Source organism: Atta colombica, unplaced genomic scaffold (assembly GCF_001594045.1).
Source record: "Atta colombica isolate Treedump-2 unplaced genomic scaffold, Acol1.0 scaffold126, whole genome shotgun sequence".
Classification (NCBI taxonomy): Eukaryota; Metazoa; Arthropoda; class Insecta; order Hymenoptera; family Formicidae; genus Atta; species Atta colombica.
The window spans coordinates 6,903,011-6,922,806 of record NW_017259213.1 but is presented as its reverse complement, the minus strand read 5'-3'; the positions used below and the strand labels follow the sequence as shown (position 1 = coordinate 6,922,806).

At 30.5% G+C, this 19,796-nt stretch overlaps 4 protein-coding genes across 10 annotated transcripts in view; 3 read left to right on the top strand and 1 right to left on the bottom strand.

Annotated features, from left to right (window-relative positions):
* Nucleotides 1–1,738: 1,738 nt before the first annotated feature.
* Nucleotides 1,739–6,308, top strand: LOC108684165 (glycine-rich cell wall structural protein-like). Of its 7 annotated transcripts, none has more exons than XM_018188308.1 (8): nt 1,739–1,858; nt 2,862–3,293; nt 3,396–3,575; nt 3,731–3,751; nt 4,157–4,426; nt 4,760–4,948; nt 5,029–5,173; nt 5,955–6,308. In XM_018188308.1, the coding sequence occupies exons 1-8, from the start codon at nt 1,756–1,758 to the stop codon at nt 6,106–6,108; spliced, it is 1,494 nt and encodes a 497-aa protein (XP_018043797.1). In that variant the 5' UTR covers nt 1,739–1,755; the 3' UTR covers nt 6,109–6,308. The 7 variants fall into 7 exon arrangements, with proteins under 7 accessions (XP_018043797.1, XP_018043795.1, XP_018043794.1 ...); XM_018188306.1 differs by having other exon boundaries at nt 3,345–3,575; XM_018188305.1 differs by having other exon boundaries at nt 2,862–3,344.
* A 1,927-nt stretch (nt 6,309–8,235) lies between these two features.
* Nucleotides 8,236–9,494, top strand: LOC108694989 (U6 snRNA-associated Sm-like protein LSm6). Its single transcript, XM_018204689.1, has 3 exons — nt 8,236–8,302; nt 8,466–8,556; nt 9,185–9,494. Exons 2-3 carry the CDS (start codon nt 8,466–8,468, stop codon nt 9,331–9,333), a joined length of 240 nt encoding a protein of 79 aa, XP_018060178.1. The 5' UTR covers nt 8,236–8,302; the 3' UTR covers nt 9,334–9,494.
* On the bottom strand, nt 9,443–10,885 carry LOC108694988 (protein TIPIN homolog). Its single transcript, XM_018204688.1, has 2 exons — nt 10,804–10,885; nt 9,443–10,558 (listed from the first exon to the last, which is right to left on the bottom strand). The coding sequence occupies exon 2, from the start codon at nt 10,508–10,510 to the stop codon at nt 9,542–9,544; it is 969 nt and encodes a 322-aa protein (XP_018060177.1). The 5' UTR covers nt 10,511–10,558; nt 10,804–10,885; the 3' UTR covers nt 9,443–9,541.
* Nucleotides 10,886–16,456: 5,571 nt separating this feature from the next.
* Nucleotides 16,457–19,796, top strand: part of LOC108684107 (troponin C-like) — a 7,553-nt gene continuing 4,213 nt past the window's right edge. The window contains exons 1-2 of the mRNA XM_018188204.1: nt 16,457–16,746; nt 18,236–18,266. Coding sequence (XP_018043693.1) covers nt 16,744–16,746; nt 18,236–18,266 — 34 coding nt within the window. The 5' untranslated portion in view covers nt 16,457–16,743. The remainder of the gene's footprint in view (nt 16,747–18,235; nt 18,267–19,796) is intronic.

Sequence of the window (19,796 nt, the reverse complement as noted above, 5' to 3'; positions counted from 1 at the left end):
ATGAACAAAACTTAATTATCATTTATAACACACACTAATTGACGATTAAGTAAAGACACATTAAAAATGCAAATTAATAATTTTAAAAAAAAATTACATATCGTTCTTATGGAACTTGCAATTTATGGAAAAATAGAAATTATAATTTTTATGATGCTATCTTATGAGTATTTTATGCTGAAGGTAGCATCAACTAATCATTCTACATTTTATATTTATTCTTTTCTAAAACTACATAACATGTAATAAATGTCATAAGTATGTGCGATTGTTTCCTTATGTCCATATATTTTCAAATTCTATTTCGATGATCTATTGGGTCCTCCGGAAAGTTCGTGCCGACTAACCTATATAATTTAATAAATATATACTAAAATTTAAATTTTCTGCCTTTAAATTTTCCTTCAACGTCGGCACGAAACTTTCCGGACAATCCAATATTAAATTAGCTATATTTCTTAATACTGTGATATGAACTCTTTAACAAATATATGATTTTTTAATATTTACTGCTATAATTATTCGTTCAACATTAGAAAACATTAAAATTTTAAAAACAATACTAAATTCTTTGTTAACATTTATTTTGAGACATATTTATTTCTTATACAGTAATTTGTGATAATATGAAAATCACAATTATTATTGACAAATATTATTACGTATTAACGATTGGCAGTAATAAATTGGAAGTAATAAATCTGTGAAACGACATTGAAATTCATTAAGACAAATTAGCTGGAGGCTACAAATGACTTTCGTGTAAATATTTTATATTATAAATTTAGATGTGTCATCTTGTGGCTGTTTGAATTATTAAAAATTGATAATGTCAACGACCAAACATTTACATTATTAACGGATATTTAGCACATATTCTCAGCAAAAATAAATAAGTGATAAGTTAGTAAATCATATTAAACAAGAGAAAGTCTTTATTTAGTATTATTACTTTTATTTCTCTTTGTTAACATTGTGATTAAATCTGCATCTCTTGTTCTGCATATGGCTTGACCTTCAGAAAAGAGGCTTCTTTTCTTGAATCGTCTAATAAATACATTTTTGCTATAAATAACGAAGTAAAAAATTACTTTATTTTCCATACTTCTCTGAAAAGATAGACATAATCCGTAGAATACAAATTATTATTTTAGCATAAATTATTTTTATAATTCTTATATCTTTTTTTAAATAAGTTTATCTTCTTTTTTTACAAAGATCAATTCATTCGATTGGTCCAACATGGATTACCAGTATTTTTTTATGTTATCGCAAATAACTACAAACAATATATTTTTGCGTTATTCATATCTAACGCTACATAATCTTTGAAATATCAAGAATGAAATTGAATTAATTAAAAAAAAAAAATTAAGAAAAAACAAATTGTGTATACCTTTTATTTTTAGAATTGCAATTATAACTATATTGCATTCGTCTAATTCAAAATACTTTCTGAAGACAATTGTTTACATTTATTTTGTAACAGGATGTAAACTATTTATGTCATCGAAATTAAGGTAAACGAAAGATAAACAAGAAGATACGATGACACAGGCCCAGGTGAATTCCCGACCAGGATAAGATCACACATTGATTACATCAACCTTGTATATGCATCGCACTTTTTTGCTCTTATTGCTTCTCAATCCGTCTCTCCAACGAAGTACTCAGAGTTTTAGGAAGGATGAGTGATCGAGTGGGAGGCAAGATATAAAGACGATCAGGAGACCGATCAGGAGACCAGATATCATCATGTGGCAGTGTCGGACAATCGGCCTTTTGGCCTTAATACTCGCAACATGTATTCAAGCACAAGCGTCATTAGCTGGTAGACTAAATAGTCCAGATGGAATAGGTAAATTATTTTCTTCTTCTGCATTAACTTGTCGTCATTATTAATTTGCCTGAGATACATTTTGCTTTTGTTATTATTTTTATTGTTTAAATAAAAAAGGATATATTTGTTACAAAAAGAAAAACTCTTTCATCAAATCTGGAACATATAAAAGAAAACTTCAATATTTTACTATCATTATTAAATATTTTCTTATCCTAATATAAACATATTTTGTAATATATACCTATACATATATGTACGCATAAAATATACAATTAATATTTTATTTTACATAACAAGCAAAATAAAAATCTTAAACAGCAAAATGATAAAATAATTACATTGTTCTTATTTAAAAATTGATATTTACAGTTTATACAAGATATAATGCGTAAAATGTCAATTTGGTTTTCCAAGATTTTGTTATTAGTAAGATAACGATAATCTTTCTCTCATGACATAACATTCATTAATATATGTAAATGTGTGTTGCGCGTCTTCCTTTTTAGCTTTGCGATTGCTCTTCGAAGAAAGCATATATAAAAATACAAAACCATTGCAAGTTTTAAATTTTTTAAATTTTTTCTGAAAAATTGATAACAAATCTTTGCTCTAATTGCAGAAATTTGTTACAGTCGCATATAGATAATTGTTGTTTGTAAATACTTGAACTCTGAACCAAGATAAACATTTTACTTAAGCTAATACATTTTAATTTTTTACAAGCATTAAAACAGTTGTACATTTTTCTATAATAGTAAGGGATGTATATGATACACGCGGTGAAAATGACGATATCAGATTCAGCCGTGAAGTTGGCATAAGTGGGGGAATCGGAAATGCAATTGGAATTGGTGGAATTGGTGATTTCATAATATGAAACAATATTAAAAAAGAGAATTATTTATAAAAAATATATTTTATATAATTCTGTATATAAATGGATTTGTGATTAATTTAAAATTACATTTTCAGTCATTTAATTTGATAATATAAAAACAATTTGTTCAATTTGTTGCAGAAGATAAATTACCGCGTTTGAAGCGTTATAGCGGAGGCTTCGCCTCCAGTAGCGCTAGCAGTTCGGCCAGCGCAAGCTCGTATGGTGATGGTAGCGGTTTCTCCAAATCCAATTCTCAAGCTATCGGCAGTGCTTCAGCAGGTGCACAATCCTCAGCTTTGACAAGTGGAGGATACGGAGGCGGTGGACATGGTGGTGAATACGGTGGTGGTGGACACAGTGGTGGTGGACTCGGTAGTGGCGGTGGTCATAGCGGACTCGGAGGAGGCAGTGGACACGCCGGTTATGGGGGTGGCGGTGGACATGGTGGCTTTGGCGGTGGCGATGGCAGCCTAGGAGGTGGCAGTGGACACGGTGGCAGCTTAGGAGGTGGCATTGGTGGTGGTTTCGGAGATGGTAGCGGAGGTGGATACGGAGGCGGTGGTCACGGAGGTGGACTCGGAAGTGGCGGCGGACATGGCGGAATTGGTGGTGGTCACGGAGGTGGATTCGGAAGTGGCGGCGGACATGGCGGAATTGGTGGTGGTCACGGAGGTGGACTCGGAAGTGGCGGTGGACTCGGAGGTGGCCATGATGGCGGTGGATTCGGAAGTGGACATAGCGGCAGTGGTGGGTACGGAGGTGGCAGCCATGGAGGTGGAGGACATGGAGGCGGCGGCGGCGGATATGGAGGCAGCGGTGGATACGGAGGTGGTAGCCATGGAGGTGGATATGGTGATTAACTTTTTATTTTTTTTATTAGTTTTAAGCAGTTTAATCAAGAATAATTAGTTTTCTTATTTATTATTATATTTCTTCAAATGTTTAATTTACAAAAGTATATATATCAATACTTAATCTAAAATTAATGTTTCGTAAATCTTTTTCAGGACTTGGAGGCTATGGTGGTGGTAAGTTCAAACAAAATTTTTGTATGTATATAGAATGTAGATACATATGTAGATACATATGTAGATAGTGTAATTATAACACTAGAAATTAATACTTAGTGATAATCTAAATAGAGTTACGCTTCGTTTTCATTTTACAATAATAGAATAACACGTTTAAAAAAAATATTATTAATACTAAAAAATTTACGCAGTCTAAAAATAATATAAAGAAATAATATAAAGAAATAAGTATAATTAATCAAATAACATAGTAAAAGTAATTAAAAAAAAATTAATTAAAATAAATGGTTTTTATTCTTTGCTTTTTTTATAACAACATAATAATTTATTAAGACCATTTTAATATATAAAGCTTTTTATACACGCTTTATTTTTTTTTATATAATTTTTGCGCATTTTTAGATAGTCACGGTGATGGAGATGGAATTGGCAAAGTTAGTGAAGGTGGTTATGGTGGAGGTGGGTCTAGTGCCGGCAGCTACGGTGGAAGTAGTGCCAGTGCTGGCAGTTATGGCGGAAGTAGTTCCGGAGGACATGGTGGTGGTGGTCACGGAGGACTTGGTGATAGTTCTGGTGGTGGTGGTGGTGGTGGGTATGGCGGGGATGGTAGTTACGGAGGTAGTGGTACCGGAGGTTACAGTGGAGGTGGATATGGCAACGATGGTTTAGGAGGTAGGTTCTACAATACAGATAACTACGAAGGTGGCCATAAAAAAACATAAAAAAAAATATTTAACTTATTTATGCTATTAAAATCTATTCGATTTAAATATATTTGAAATTATCTTTGTTTTTTAAATTTTATATTTTCGACATACTTTTATTACTTTTATAATCTCTCTAATAATTCTAAAAATTTGAACTATTCTACATTCCCATATCTTTTCAAGTTTTGAAACATTCTATGTAAATTTTAGTAATAGATGTTGATGTAATAGATAATAGATGGTAACCTTGAAAAAGGTACATTAAAAAATTGAGCTAATATTATTGAGTTAATACTAGCTGGTGAATTAGGTGGACATGGAGGAATTGGCGGTGGTTCTGGCGGATTAGGAGGTGGACATGGAGGACTTGGCGGTGGTTCTGGCGGATTAGGTGGTGGATATGGAGGAGGTTTAGGTGGACATGGAGGAGGTTTAAGTGGTGGATACGGTGGAGGACACGGAGGTGGATTGGGAGGTGGACATGGAGGTAATTAGAATAAAAATTTAACGGCTTGAGACAATGTTAATTAATTAAGATAAATTAATTAATTGGGTCTCATGTTCTAGGTGGATGTGCTAGTGGAGGATGCGGGTCTAGTGGTGGTGGATATAGTAGTGCTAATGCCCAAGCTAGTGCGAGCGCAACTGCCGGTGCTGGAAGTGGCGGATATGGAGGTCACGGAGGTCTTGGCGGTCATGGACCGGGAGTGGAGTATGTATTACAAATATATACATATATATATATATATATATATATATATATATATATCATAAAACTTAGAAGTATTTCAGTCTCACCCATGACTTGGAAACGATTTATATTGATGCCTTAATTTTTAATTTTGTTTAAAAGATTAAAAAATATTTTCTAATTTAACAATCTATTATTATGATTAATATCTCGGTATTATGATTATCCAAAACACTGCAAAAAAAATTATTAATCGACAATCGTCTAATGACATCAGAATTTATATGATGAATCCACGTTTTCCCAACAGAATAGTTCAAGGTGAACAAGTTTCTTGCTTGTAAAATCGAATATCTCCGTATATTTTATTCGTCATACAATCCAATACGCAAACTACGTATTTGATGATTATGGAAGTTGGTAATAACTTATTGAACAAATAATAACTTATTGAATAAATATACCTTGAACAGACATAAGTCAACAAAGACCCAATAGCAAATACTAATTGTTGTTTCTTTAAAAACTTTACACATTTCATACAAAATTTTCAAAGTTTCAAAGTATTAAAAAGTTCTTCAGTTTCATTAAAAAATATGTTTCCTTTTATTTCTATAAAAAAAGAACTCTAATTATTGAAATTATTAAAAAAAATGAGGAAAATGTTAAAAAGAAAAGACAGAGATCATTATCTAAAAATTTTAAACTCATTGTGTACTTTATTATAACTTTCAAATCAAAGTATTAAAATTCCTTGATAAGAATCATTAAGTTTTTGATAACTGCTTGATTTCGTTTGTAGTCTATTCTCCCGTATTGGTGGCACTGATGATGGTGGTACCAGCAAGAGCGGTACTGTCGAAGGAGCCAAAGGAGTTTACAGCAGCAGCGCGTCTAACATAGACAGTACCGGTAAAGGTACTTACTCCGTTAAAGCTGGTAAAATTCCAGCGTAAATCTCGCGTTTAACTTTCATCTTAATTTCGGAAATTGTTGCTGTGCTAGAGATCTTCCTTACGACTGAAGATGCATAGCTGTGATTATAAATATCTATATTTTTAACGTAGTACAATTCAAGGTCTACGGTTTATTTATTTCCAAATCCCATTAAGCGTGATGTGACGCTTAAAATAAATCCATGAGATTATATAACATTCTTCTGAGTGCTTTATTGATGTTTCCTAATCCCACAAAGAAAAAGCATTTGCGTCTTCTATAATTAACGTTAAGATCAATGTCTAAATATTGTCAATGTCGAAAATATTTCTAACTATTTATTTTCGTAATGATTTAAAAAACCTCTTTAATTTATGAAATTTATAAAATTTATAAAATTTATAAAATTAGAGTGATCCACTTTCCTGTTTCTCCATTTTTGTAATAAAAAAATTTCATTTTTTCACATCTTAAATGTCTACAATCTATTATAATAATACATCAAATATGTCATTGTCTAATAAATTAAAAACTAGCATAAATTAAATACAGCGTTTAGTTATAAAAATTTTTTCAAGTTTTATTTTTATTTCTAAGTGTAATCAAATGAAATTTTATTGAATCTTAAATTATCTGATTGTATAGCGCTTTAAAATCTCTCAATATAAGTATATAAATATGACGAATCATAATACCAATCAAATAAATATAATGCCTGTAAATATACATAATGCCTGTTATCTCTCTATATAATAAAGTTATTTATGCGTTAGTTAATGCTGTTTTATTAGCTGGGAATACCGATTTCTTATTAGTTTTTCATTAATGAATGCTCGTCAAATGATGTAATTTATCGCTAATCGCGTTGTATAACTTCGTGATTATAATATAATAGTCTGACGGTACATCAAGATTTGTTTGTGTTCGGGACTACAAATCCGGTTGCATGATGATAATTGACTGGAAATTTTTTTGTCATTTCCTAGTTTTTTGTAATGTAATTATCCGTCTTTAATTGAGTGTTTATTAATACATTTTCTGCACAGTGAGTTTTGTATGTTTTATTTTTTATGTTTTGTACACCATAGAATTTTCATTATTATTATTATTATTATTATTATTAGTTGAACAAAATATATACTGTAATATGATTAAGATTATATTTTCGCAATTAATGTATTGAACACGCTCTTTACTTTAAACTGTTTAGCTAACTGATGTGCGTAACAAATTTTGTACTAGATAATATTTATTTTTATAAACATTTAAAAAAAAAATGATGATGCCAATTATCAAAGACAATTATTAATAATCAACATAATTTATAATTTAAAAAAATATATCATTTTCTTTTCTTATATGACGCATTCATATATAATATGTATAATATGAAATCAGTGAAGAATTAGTCAATACATCACTGTGGGTGATGATGCGTGGGTGATTTAGCTTAAAATATCCATCCTATCTACAATCACTCATGAATAATTCATATAGTGACTTTTATATATGTACACTTTTTATGGGCATACATGATGTTATCTGATCGATGACGCAACATTCCTGAGAAAAAAGTATAATATGTATATATGTCTTTTACACGCATATATTTGATGATTCTATTATTTTTTGCCTTTTTGTAATTATTCGTAACACGCTATAATTTAATGTGTAATAATCAGAATAGAAAAGTTATTTTTAAAAATTAATTACAGTTACCGTTATTTAAAAAGATAATAATCTGTTTTTCCTTCACTTTTATTATATAATATTGCAACATGATCAAACTTAATTATATTTTGTTACAATATTATTAAAAATAATAAAGCTTTTTATCTTGAATTCGCAAAACTACAAAAAATTTAAAAAGAAAAATTTTTTAATGCTTAATCAATAAATACTAAAAAATGTAAATAAACATTTTCGGATTTTACTAAATTTAGAAATACAATAAAATTTATGTCTTTTTTCATCTTTGATCTTATGTTCCAAAATTTGTGGCGCTTTAGCGTCGAATGTAATTTTTATGAAGTTGGATGCGAAACAGTGGATCTACAAGTATGAGAGAAACCTAAACTAATCATATTCAATCGGTAAGCTGGCTAACTGTTTTACCGACTTGGCGTCTATTGTATGCCATTGTCCGAACTCCGAAGAGAGGTTAAAATTGTTTTGAATTTAGACGACTCACGAGAAGAGATCAATTGTTCGAAGGTATGCAGAATAGTGCTGACGATTTTATTCGTGTTTTATTGTTAAATAAAAAAATTACTGAACATCGCGCCATATAAACAATGCTTTAAATGCAATTATTTATTTTTCTGTAATGCATAATTTCTTTAAGGTATTAAATATTACGTTTGTGTTATTTTAATAGATGAGTCGAAAGGAAGCATTATCTCAATTTATACAACAAATTCATGGTCGACCTGTTGTTGTAAAACTGAACAGTGGCGTCGATTACAGAGGTAGATATTTATTAACAATATTAACATATATATTAATAAATACTTACTTTTAATATATAGTAACATTTAATTTTTAATATATAGAAACTTGTTTATATTAAAAATCAAGAATTGCGTCTTAAGAGTCAATTTTTATCTATATCAATGTGTTTTTAATATAATTAGTGAATATTACTGTGTATTATTTTTAATTAGTGATTATTATTTTGAATCTTAAACCGATATTCATAATCAGTTCTAAGAATCATCTTTTGTAATCTTAAGATGTCATAAATCCATCACAGATTGATATTTATACTTTTATATTTAAGTATAATCTTAAAAATCAATCTTAATAAAATCGTGAATCAATAAGAAGCTGATAGTCAATTCTTATTTTAAAACAGTCTTAAAGAATATATGTTTTAAGCTGCTAATATGGCTCTCTGATTGGTTCATAATATCTTAATACTATACTTAATATAGTCTTAAATAGAAGAATTAATTATGAGAACCAGAGAGTCATGCGTATTAACATTTTAAAATATCACTTAAAATTGTCTTGAAATAAGAACAAGTTATTAATATTAGCCTTAAAATACTTTTCTTTTGAAACACTCCATGTCCTAATATTATGTATTGTTTGCAGGTGTACTAGCTTGTATAGATGGCTACATGAACATAGCACTTGAACAAACGGAAGAGTATGTTAATGGACAATTGAAAGATAAATATGGAGATGCTTTTATACGGGGAAACAATGTGTTGTACATCAGTACACAGAAACGTAGAAATTAATCATGAAATATAAATAACTAAAAACTAAATGTTTATTTAATAAGATTTGAAAAAATTCATCTTTACATATATCTCTAAATAATACATTTTGGCTTACTTCTAAGTATATAGTAATTCAAGATGAGACAATTTTTATACTGTATAATAAACGTATATGATATTTTTTGTGGACAGCAAAACTTACACCTACTGCAAGATTTTATTTTACTTAAATATGGTCTATTTCATTCACTAACTCTTCATTTAGTATTGTCTCAGTAACAATTGCTTCATTTGTATTTTTGTTGATTTGTGATGCTATACTGTCTACCTGAGATATATTCGCCTCATTATGGGTTGTAAGATTATTGCTTTTGTTTAGAGTTTCTACATTTGTATCATCGAACTTTGTTCTCTTAACTTCTTCCTCGCGCTCTTTCTGCCTTTGGAGTCTTCTTTGAATAGCTAGTTGCTTGTTTCTCTCGATTTTTTGCTTTAGTTCGTCATTCATTTCATTAGCGGTAATATTTGTATGTGGCACTTGTGAATTTTGTGTACCAGTGGACTGCATTAAAAGCTTGTCAAATGCATCCTCATTTGAAGTGCTTGGAGAATCAATAGAAGCCCGTGTTTCAGCTTGCTTTTGTTTCTGAATTTGTTCTGTTATTAGCAAATCGAAGTTATCTAAAGGTGCGCTTTCCTCCTGTTCATTCTCATCATCTTCATCCATATCATTAGTGATCAAATTATCATCCGAGGTAATCATATCTAATCGATATTTCTTGATAAATACCTGTAAATCTTTCTTCGTCCCTAGTTGCTCGAGTCTCGTAAGAAAATCATCGAAATGGTACTTGGGAAATAATCGATAGGACCAATGTTCCAGTCTCTTCATGATTCTGTCAAGGTCCGTTTTTTCATGTCCCTTGCCGTAGAATTTAAAGCCTTCAAAATACTTTTCGATGGTTTGGATACCATTGGGACCTGTCAGTCTTTCTGTGTTAAGTTTGGGCACAGGATTTCTTACTACATGCGACTTAGACTTGGACTTTGATGGATCGATTCTCCTTGCAGTTCCTGTCTCATTGTCAGAAGTTGCATCCTCCGCTTCTCCACGACTGTCACGTTCATCATTGGATTCTTGATTCTCGTAATGTTCTATAATATCATCGCCCTCGTAATCTGAAATCTCCGCCATGATGTGAAGTATCTATTGATTCAATTTGATCACCGCTTAAGCAGGTTTCTAAAAAAATCATAAGGAAAATCTTAAAATGCATAACATTTCTGAAATCAGTAGTAATAATATTCTTTCTTCTGATTGATCAATCAAATAAATAATTGCTTTAAAGGATTTGTAGCAATTGACTCAAAGTTGTGACAAAATCGATATGGGAAGTACAGTTTCTCATATCAAACGATATCAAATCTCTATAATTGGTAAAATCTCTTTAAATGAGTAAACGACCTAAAAGTATAGGTTAGACTTACTTAGATACTCGGATTTACAGGTCGTTCTAAAATTCGCTGTCGTCGTACGACTCGCAACTTCCTCTCCCGTCCTCCATAAATTTGTCAAACTGTCCGTCCGACTTTTTCATACGCTCCAAAACCGACACGAGCAACTTCTTATTCAGCCGATCAGTTTGCGTAATCTCTCGTACAACGGACTCGCACTTCGGTTCGTCTTGCGTCCGTTCGCTCTGCAGCTTCCCTAACATGTTACTGTCTCGCTCCATTGGAGTGCCAGGCATCTTCTTCGTTGTTAAAGATGTTGTTTTGCAAATTGTGGACGATTGTAATCAGAGATAATCACGCGTGAACAAGAAATATAAGATATACAAACGAAATATCAGCAGGAAACGTCAAAATACTAACCGACCTCAATTAAGAAATAAAAATGACAAGTCGACTAATCGATCTATCGACAATCATTCTTATCTTTGAAATCGGATCGATTAATCGATTGTTACGTATGATGACTTTCCTTTTTTTTTAAACACACTAATGCTCGTTTCTACCAATGTAGATTAATTTTAATCTCAATTCAACTTATTCTTTATCTTTTTCTTATTCTTAAAACTAGAAAAAAATAAAGAATTATAGTTAAACCGAGATTAAAGTTAAATATCTATTGTATTGGCCTAAATCAACTGAATTTTAAAAATATTGCATTTATTCGCAATTACAGCAAACTAATAACATATTAAACAATTGGATTTTGCTGTAAAATTATTTGTTAATTATGTTACGTAAATTATTTGTAAATAAAAAATATAAAAATTAATAAACAAATATAAAATATCGATTCTTTTTACACGTCAAACAATGAAAAATTAATAATTCTATCAATGTTAACAAAAATATGAGAATTTGTAAAATTCTTGATTAAATTATCGGAATTTTTTTTTATATTCTGATGCCTTTATTGTTAATTAAACTAATAAATTTTCAATTTATTAATTGAGAACATAAATTTTTACTAAGAGATAATTCATTTAATTTCCGAAACATCTTCAGAATTATATGATCTTATTAATAAGAAGCAATAAAGTGATAGCCATGAACTAAAAAAAATAAAACCTTGACCGAGGAAAATGTGATCATTTCCCGTAAATAAAAGCCACATGCCGCACGTGACTGCGAGTATATTATTCGGATCAGAATCTCAATGATTGCGCGAAGGAAACAGGTGTCGCGAGGCCAAGATGTGCCAGGAAACTGATTTATGTCATGTTATATTCAAAAACTAATAAAGCGGCGATCTGAAACTGGAATGACTCAACTGTCTCCCAACTTGTCGAGAGCGTAAATATCTCGAATACGCGGAGTGCGCATCCAAGAACGAACATTTAATGAAATCGGGAATGCGTCAGTAATGCCGAATCTAAAATCTATTTGTCGCATATTCATTAAATATACGTGCTTCGTATTAATTATATTTAATGTTATTACATTTGGCTTTCGATTAATAGATACATATTTTTTTTAGAAGATGTAAGCTTTTTAGCCTGAAATTTATAATTTTTTACATGTATATTGTATACTTATATATTTTATGTATGCATACATTATGATTCCAATTTTTTAACATGATATTACAAGTAGAATATTCTACATTCCGACGCTAATTATAGATTGGATGCTATTTAATTAATATTTGTTAGCTCTAATATACATACTATTCGTTTTCGTAAGACAAGCCGTATTTCGAAGACAATGCCAGAGGAGTTGCGGGTTATCGCCGTGTCATGATCCATTGTTAATGGCAATATGGATCACATCACAGCGATAACCCGCAAATCCTCTGGTATCTTTGAGATAAATATCTGTGGAAGCCTCTGTAACTGAAAAAGTATTAATAAGCCGTATTTGTGAACAAAAGTCAGAATTGGAACAAACGTAATATAGATAATATATAATAAGATAAATAATATATAATAAGATAATATATAATAAGGATAATATATAATAAGGTTCAAAACTTTTCCAATTAAAGAATATAAAAAGTGACAAAATGATAATTTCTTTTTCAATATAATCACCCTTTACTTTATTATATTTTTATATTTCTGCATTCTATCGACATTAGCAGACATTTTCAAATTCTATTCTTGACGGATATTCGCCATGAGGATATGGTTATTGATTTTTATCTACAGACTGAATTACGTCACTAATTAATTAAATGCAAAAATAATTATGTATGATATAATTATCTTGAGTCATTGCATATGCTTATATTTATGCTTATTTCACCTATTTATGCTTATTTCAACGAGACGAGAACATACTTTACTCGCGGGCCATCTAATAGTGATGATACATACTACCATGTAACATTGAATAGTGCGTCCGTGAGTATATACAAAATTATTTTATATTACGTATAATAACACCAACAACTATTAGATGGCCCACGAATAAAGTATGTTCTCGTTATTGAAATAAGCATAAATAGATATATAAATATAAGCATATCTATGTAATGATTCAAGATAATTATATCACGTTAATTTTACATATAATTAATTAATGAGATATAATTCATCTATAGATAGATAAAAATCAACAACCATATTCCCATAGCCAAATCTATTGAAAATAAATTTTGAAAATGTCTGTTGTAAATGTCGAAATGTAGAACAGTCAGCAAAAATATAACAATTTTGGATAACAAAATGTAGTGAAAGAATTCACAGGAAAAATTGTTCATAAATATCAGTAAAATTTTGTATTCTCGTCAATACAAATTTTGTATTTCGTAAAATAAAAGATATTATTTATAGATTTTTATCAGTTAAGTTTTTAAATGTGATTACTTAATTTTATATCTAATTTTTTCTAAGAAAATAATTAAAAGAAAAATTATTATGTTTTAAAAAATAATAGTTCACCATTTTTTGGATCAATGAATTTCTATGCTACTAAAAAATATATTGAGTTTTTGTTCTTAAAATGATTTAAATTAGTGATAGTGTAAATAGTTTCACTGGTAGATTTTTCCACATAAATTAAATTTCAGTTCTGAAAAATAAATTAATCTATTTTAAGAATACAAATTCAAAACATTTTTTAATGATACAGAAAAATTATTTCATTTTTCTAAAAACGTATTATAATAAAAAGTGATTTTATTGAAACATAAAATAATTATTTTATTTTTATATATCTTTTGATTGAAAATTTTTGAATCTTAGTTATAAGAGGTCCTCGCAGAAAAGAGCGATTTCAATTTACCAAACGTTGCATACGCGTGTTTTGGTGAGATTGAAGTGACTAACCGTATCGAAATGCATAGAAGCTGCCATTTTCGTAGCAAATAAACATCGTGTTTTTGTTTCAAGAATAATACTAATTGAGTACGCGTATTAGCGCAATATAACGCAATATAACGCAAACCGCATAACTTTCAATCTGTCATGACTTGTGTAGCGCATTCTCAAAAAAATAATGATAAATGACCGTTCTTCAGTTTATTTCAGATACAGGATAGTTGTTTATTGTTTTCGCGTAGAGCACTGTCCGCGCAGAAGTTTTCACTTGGCAAATGTCCATTCGTATCTTTGTATCCCATCTTTCATCCCCGTCATGTGTCGGGGTATCCGGAAAGATCTACCTGGCACACGTATGCGAAGATATGTAATCTCAAAACATGCGTATCCTATTGAGAAACACATATCTCAATATATTTCTTATTTAATCAAGATATTAATTGGAATCTTCAAATGCCCGAAACAGTTTCATAAGAAAACATATCAAATATTTTCTCTCCGATTTTGATAAATTTTGCATATGTTGTAATACAAGATAAAATAAGATACGCATTGTATTTTTTATAAGTGCTCTTATAAAAGTGCGCACGTGAAGAGAGTAAATTTTTTTTTAGAGTTAGCGATTTCTAGCATCGCAAATTTAACATAAGGCATTAGAAAAGAATTGACTTTTATATTTCTAAGCCTTATATTCGCGATACTAGAAATCGCTTTGAAATTTCGGACGAAGAAAGAAGTAACTAATTACATTGTTAATTGCAATTTATTAATTCTTTCTCCATCCAAAATCTCGAAGCAATTTCTAGTATTTGAATATAAGATTCAACCATAATATATAACTGTGTTATCAAAATGATAAGAGATGTTTTAAACTTTTTATTTTTAAGAGTTAGACTTTTATGGTTGCAAAGACATTTTATAACGATATATTCAGGTATTTTATTGTTTTTTCTTCTAAGTAAATAAAATGTTGCAATTAATACATTGCAACATAATTATTTAAGATGTCTTTTTTCAAAAAGGATTCAACTCACAATAATTGCGTATATTCTGAAATATAATTATTTTCTTTTTGTTTAATCATAGAAGCTGAAATTATTACACGAATCTAACTCGGAAACATAATTATTTTCTTTCCCATAAAAGAATAAAATACTCTAATTAATATCTTTTAATTAATAATATCCTCTAATTAATACTCTGAAATAATTGGATATATTTTGTTATCAAGAATTCGTTATTATTCCTTCTTTTTACAAGGAGGATTTAACTCGTTGCGGTTATTTCCAAGTCGCTTTCGCTTCTATTGTTGCGCAGATTTTTGTCTTGATTCCAAATAGCAAGTTTGACATCCGATTCGTTCGGTACACCATACGTACTGACGGTTTACTGTTGCTTACTCCAACCGCGGGATTTTCATTCTCTATTTTCGTACCGCTGCAGTAGCGGTATAACGCTACGTTCGTGCAAGGTTGTAATCGCATGAATACGAGAATCTAATAAAAACTCCTTACACTGTGCCTCAAATCCCTTACAGAAATCTAATACAAATCAATATAATGCAGGAAGACAGTTATTAATTTACTTGTTTGGAATACTAAAGTACTAAACAATGTTTTTAATACTTAAAATAAATAATTAATTATTGTCTTTCACTATTAAATTGACTAATATTAGATTTCTATAAAATATACTGTACACTAGAGATTTTTTAACAGCTATTTATTATCTTAAATAAATCAGAGCTTTATTCTGCTCCATCTTATTTTTTTATCAATATCGCTCGTATCTTTGATTAAATATTCATTTTTTTCAAAATTAAAATTTTCAATCATCTATTAAATTTCTAATTATCTCCCCGATTTAATAACAGTTTCTTTTCTCTTGCTTTTTTACGGCAAAAATAGTTTTGCTGAATTATCTAAAGAGTTAGCTAGATACAGATCTGAGAATAATTGATTGAATTATCAAAATAATCATATAGGATACTCAAGCTTGTTAAAATATCAAAACTTTTTGTAGCCTCACTCATCATACTTAAGGATAATTATTTCAATAGTCCAACAAAGTTTACATCTATCTAAATTTTTAGTACTTCAATAACTTTGCCTTTGCGTCGGAAAAGGATGTATTACCAAATTAAAAAAAATATCGATATATTCAAACAACGATCAGATCCATTCCACTGCATCAAAGCTCTCGTTGCCAGCGTTATCGGAACCCACAGACGAACGCGAGACGAAGAGGAGCCGCCTTGAGTCCGTCTCGCTGATACATCATCCCGCTGATACACCATTCCCAGAAATAGCGCACAAGCACCTTCCCGGAGGCAGCTTCGAAGTCCCGCTAAAGAGGCAGCAAACGCGTCCTCGACGATTGGCTGGAGCCAGACTGGGGCGCGGTCCGCGATCGGTCACGCAACCGCTATATCGCCCCATTCGAATATTATCGCGACGCTACGTCGTCTCGTAGCAGTGCGTCAAATCGACGACGAGGCTTGGATTCATCGATCTCACGTTTTCATTTGTAAATCCATCTCGAAAGCAAGCCGCGCGCCTGCGAGACTCGGGTCGCAATCGGTCGAGTAACACCTCGGTGTCTTAAGTAGAGTAAAAAAAAAAGAGAAAAGAAAACAGTTGAATTTCGCGCCGCCACCATGGTATGTTCTATCGATGATATTGTAAGTCGTCGCCCTGGTAAACATACACGTTTTCCTGCTGTCTATACTTACGTAGTTATTTGTTGTATTTTTTAACCGTGCTCTCTCTCTCTCTCTCTCTCTCTCTCCCCCCCCCCTTACTATCACTACCTCTATCTTTCTGTTTTTCTATTTATTTGAATATCCTTAAAAATTATTTGCACGTGCCGTCTGGGTATTTAATTATAAATGAGCCTTTCTTCTTTTTAATCTATTTCTTGATGATCTTTGTTTTATTTTGTTTTATTTTTTGCATCGTGATTCAGTAGCGATTAACAGTGTACATCGTGCTCGGATTTTTTAGTACGCCTAGATAAAATGTGTCTAACTGATCAACTTCTGACTGAGAGAGATTATTTTGGAAACGTGATGGACGAGATTCTGGAAAAACGTGATTGTTTCTTAAACGGCGAACTGGCGGGACCGTCTCTTTAAAACCGTTGAAAATAAAATGTGTTTCATTATCCTAAATATATTTATGTGATATAATATTGATCGAAAAATTGATTGGTGTAAAAAATTGATTCTTTTCGCTGCTGTTACATTACAGCTAACAAGGTGGATTGTTTAAAGCGGCGGTTCAAATAAATCTATTTTAATTCATAAATTGTAATCGGTATGTTTGAGTAGAATGATTGAGACTTTTCGATAAATTAAACAATGATTTTTTAATAATAGTAATCACCATAAAATTATTAAAAATAGTGAACATTTTTATTTAATTATTTTATAAATATATTAGAGTAAAAAAATTAATTTAATTACAATATCTGTATTTACAAACAATAAATTTAAATATATATTTCAGTAATCTTAATTTTAATTAATTATATATTTTTTAAGTAAATTTATAATTATATTTTATATCAAAAAGTTTCAATGTTTTAGCATGCTCAGAATTACACGCATGAAAATTCTATTTTGCGTAAAATATATATACATATATTATAATCTAAAATCACAAAATAATTCGTATTTATGATTTGAAAGTAAAGATAAACTTGTTTAATGGAGATTTTAAAGATCAAAACTTGGATGAAATTTAACAGAGCACGAATGTTTCCTCCCTTATAGCAGAAATGTTCAAATTATATCGCAGGAACAACTTACAGATATTGCACTTACATCTGTAGGATATTATTATATCTGTAGGATATTCATATGATATATTCAGAATATATCTGCTGTGTGGACTCCAAAAGTAACTAGTTATTTTTAATTGAACGTGATAAATTCACTTAAATTAACAATTTGTGTGTGTAATAATTACGATTAGAAAAATAATAAAGATTTTCGATTGATAAGTAAATGTACTTAAAATTTTGTAAATGTACTTAATAATTTTGATTGATAAGACTGATAAAGATTTTTGAAGTCCAATGAAGTATATCTAAAAAGATTTTATATCTTCGATAATTTGTATCTTTATCGTAATTTTTGCCATTTACAGGCTGATGAACTGCCGCCAGAACAACTTGCCGGTATGTATTTAAATTCAAAGCAACTTGTTAATATCTAGCAAAATTTCCAATAAAATCGCAATAACAATAATTCTAAATTGATTTGATTAATAATAACCGATAGTACAAAAAATATAAAGCAATTTTATTTGTACTATATATTATCTGTTTTAAAAAATATTTTTTATTTTACAATCTTCAAATGTTAAAATTTTTGAATATTTATATCAATTTTGAAAATTGAATACTTTGTTTACAAAGGGATAACGAAGCGATCGAAATTTATCACATCCATTGATCTCGCTGTCAGTTGCTATAATACAAAAATAGATATCCTCATATATTCCAAGAAAATCCAGAGAATAAACAAGAAGAAGGTAGAACGTAATAGCCAAGAACAAATAGACATAAATCTAACCATCTATACATATCATTTAAAATTTAATCCCGTGAAATTACGCGTTAAAGAGTTTAGAAATTATTTCGTGCTTATCGCGATACATTTATTATAGCGTTTTAAAACGTGTATTAAATGAATTTTTACTATTTAATAATATCGTCAGTTTCGATATCCATTAAATATAACGAGACAGGCCCAGTTTTACAATAAGAGTAAACCGTGAATTGTGGAATTGGGCCATAGTCACGAATATACAAACAAATTTAAGTAAAAGTATTTAAATTGCAATCTCTCCGCAATGAAAAAATGTAGTGGTGTAGAATCATTTTTAATATCACGTGGCTTCGGGATTAAAAATAACGAGACAGGCCCAGTTTTACAATAAGAGTAAACCGTGAATTGTGGAATTGGGCCATAGTCACGAATATACAAACAAATTTAAGTAAAAGTATTTAAATTGCAATCTCTCCGCAATGAAAAAATGTAGTGGTGTAGAATCATTTTTAATATCACGTGGCTTCGGGATTAAAAATAGAGCTCTCTCTCTTACAAATGCAACATGGCAATTGAACGTTAAGCATGGATAAATTTTCATTGCTTTCGCCGAGTTTATTTATGCGTTTGATCCGATCGGGGGCAGCTGCGGAGAACGCAGCTATGTATAGCTACGTAGAACGGAATGAAAAAGCAGCGTCTCGCACGACGACAAAGACGACGACGATCGATTCCACGAATATATATCGAAATGAAAATAGAAGGGAAAAACCGTGAAAGATAGGAAGAAAAAAAACAAAGAAAAGGAGGAAAAGCTTCTCGTTTTCTTTTCCAATCGTTTATGATTGCCGGACATATTCGCGCTCTCGCGCTCGGAGATTTCAAGACGGATGTCTGGAATCGCGCGCAGCCTCCCGTCGCTGAATCAAGACGCAGTAATACGGAACATTCGAGATATAACTCCCGCGAGTTACGAATATAGCCTTCGAACGAGATACGGTTCTTCGGGAGCGAACCGAAAATACACCGGAAGATGTAGTTTTTTCACGCTTCGCTGATAACAGGATTGACTTGATCACGTAAATGCGATTATGATCGAACATTCCAAAACTTTCACATATGTCACATATGTCACACAAAATATATACGTATGTGTG

What these genes read in the sequence shown, in the direction of transcription:
- LOC108684165 (XM_018188303.1), top strand. Translation starts at nt 1,756, where the DNA reads ATGTGGCAGTGTCGGACAATCGGCCTTTTGGCCTTAATACTCGCAACA. An exon ending in AAATAGTCCAGATGGAATAG is followed by an intron (nt 1,859 to 2,861) that starts GTAAATTATTTT and finishes AATTTGTTGCAG; the next exon opens with AAGATAAATTACCGCGTTTG. An exon ending in TGGCAACGATGGTTTAGGAG is followed by an intron (nt 4,427 to 4,759) that starts GTAGGTTCTACA and finishes AGTTAATACTAG; the next exon opens with CTGGTGAATTAGGTGGACAT.
- LOC108694988 (XM_018204688.1), bottom strand. Translation starts at nt 10,510, where the DNA reads ATGGCGGAGATTTCAGATTACGAGGGCGATGATATTATAGAACATTAC.
- LOC108694989 (XM_018204689.1), top strand. Translation starts at nt 8,466, where the DNA reads ATGAGTCGAAAGGAAGCATTATCTCAATTTATACAACAAATTCATGGT. An exon ending in CAGTGGCGTCGATTACAGAG is followed by an intron (nt 8,557 to 9,184) that starts GTAGATATTTAT and finishes TATTGTTTGCAG; the next exon opens with GTGTACTAGCTTGTATAGAT.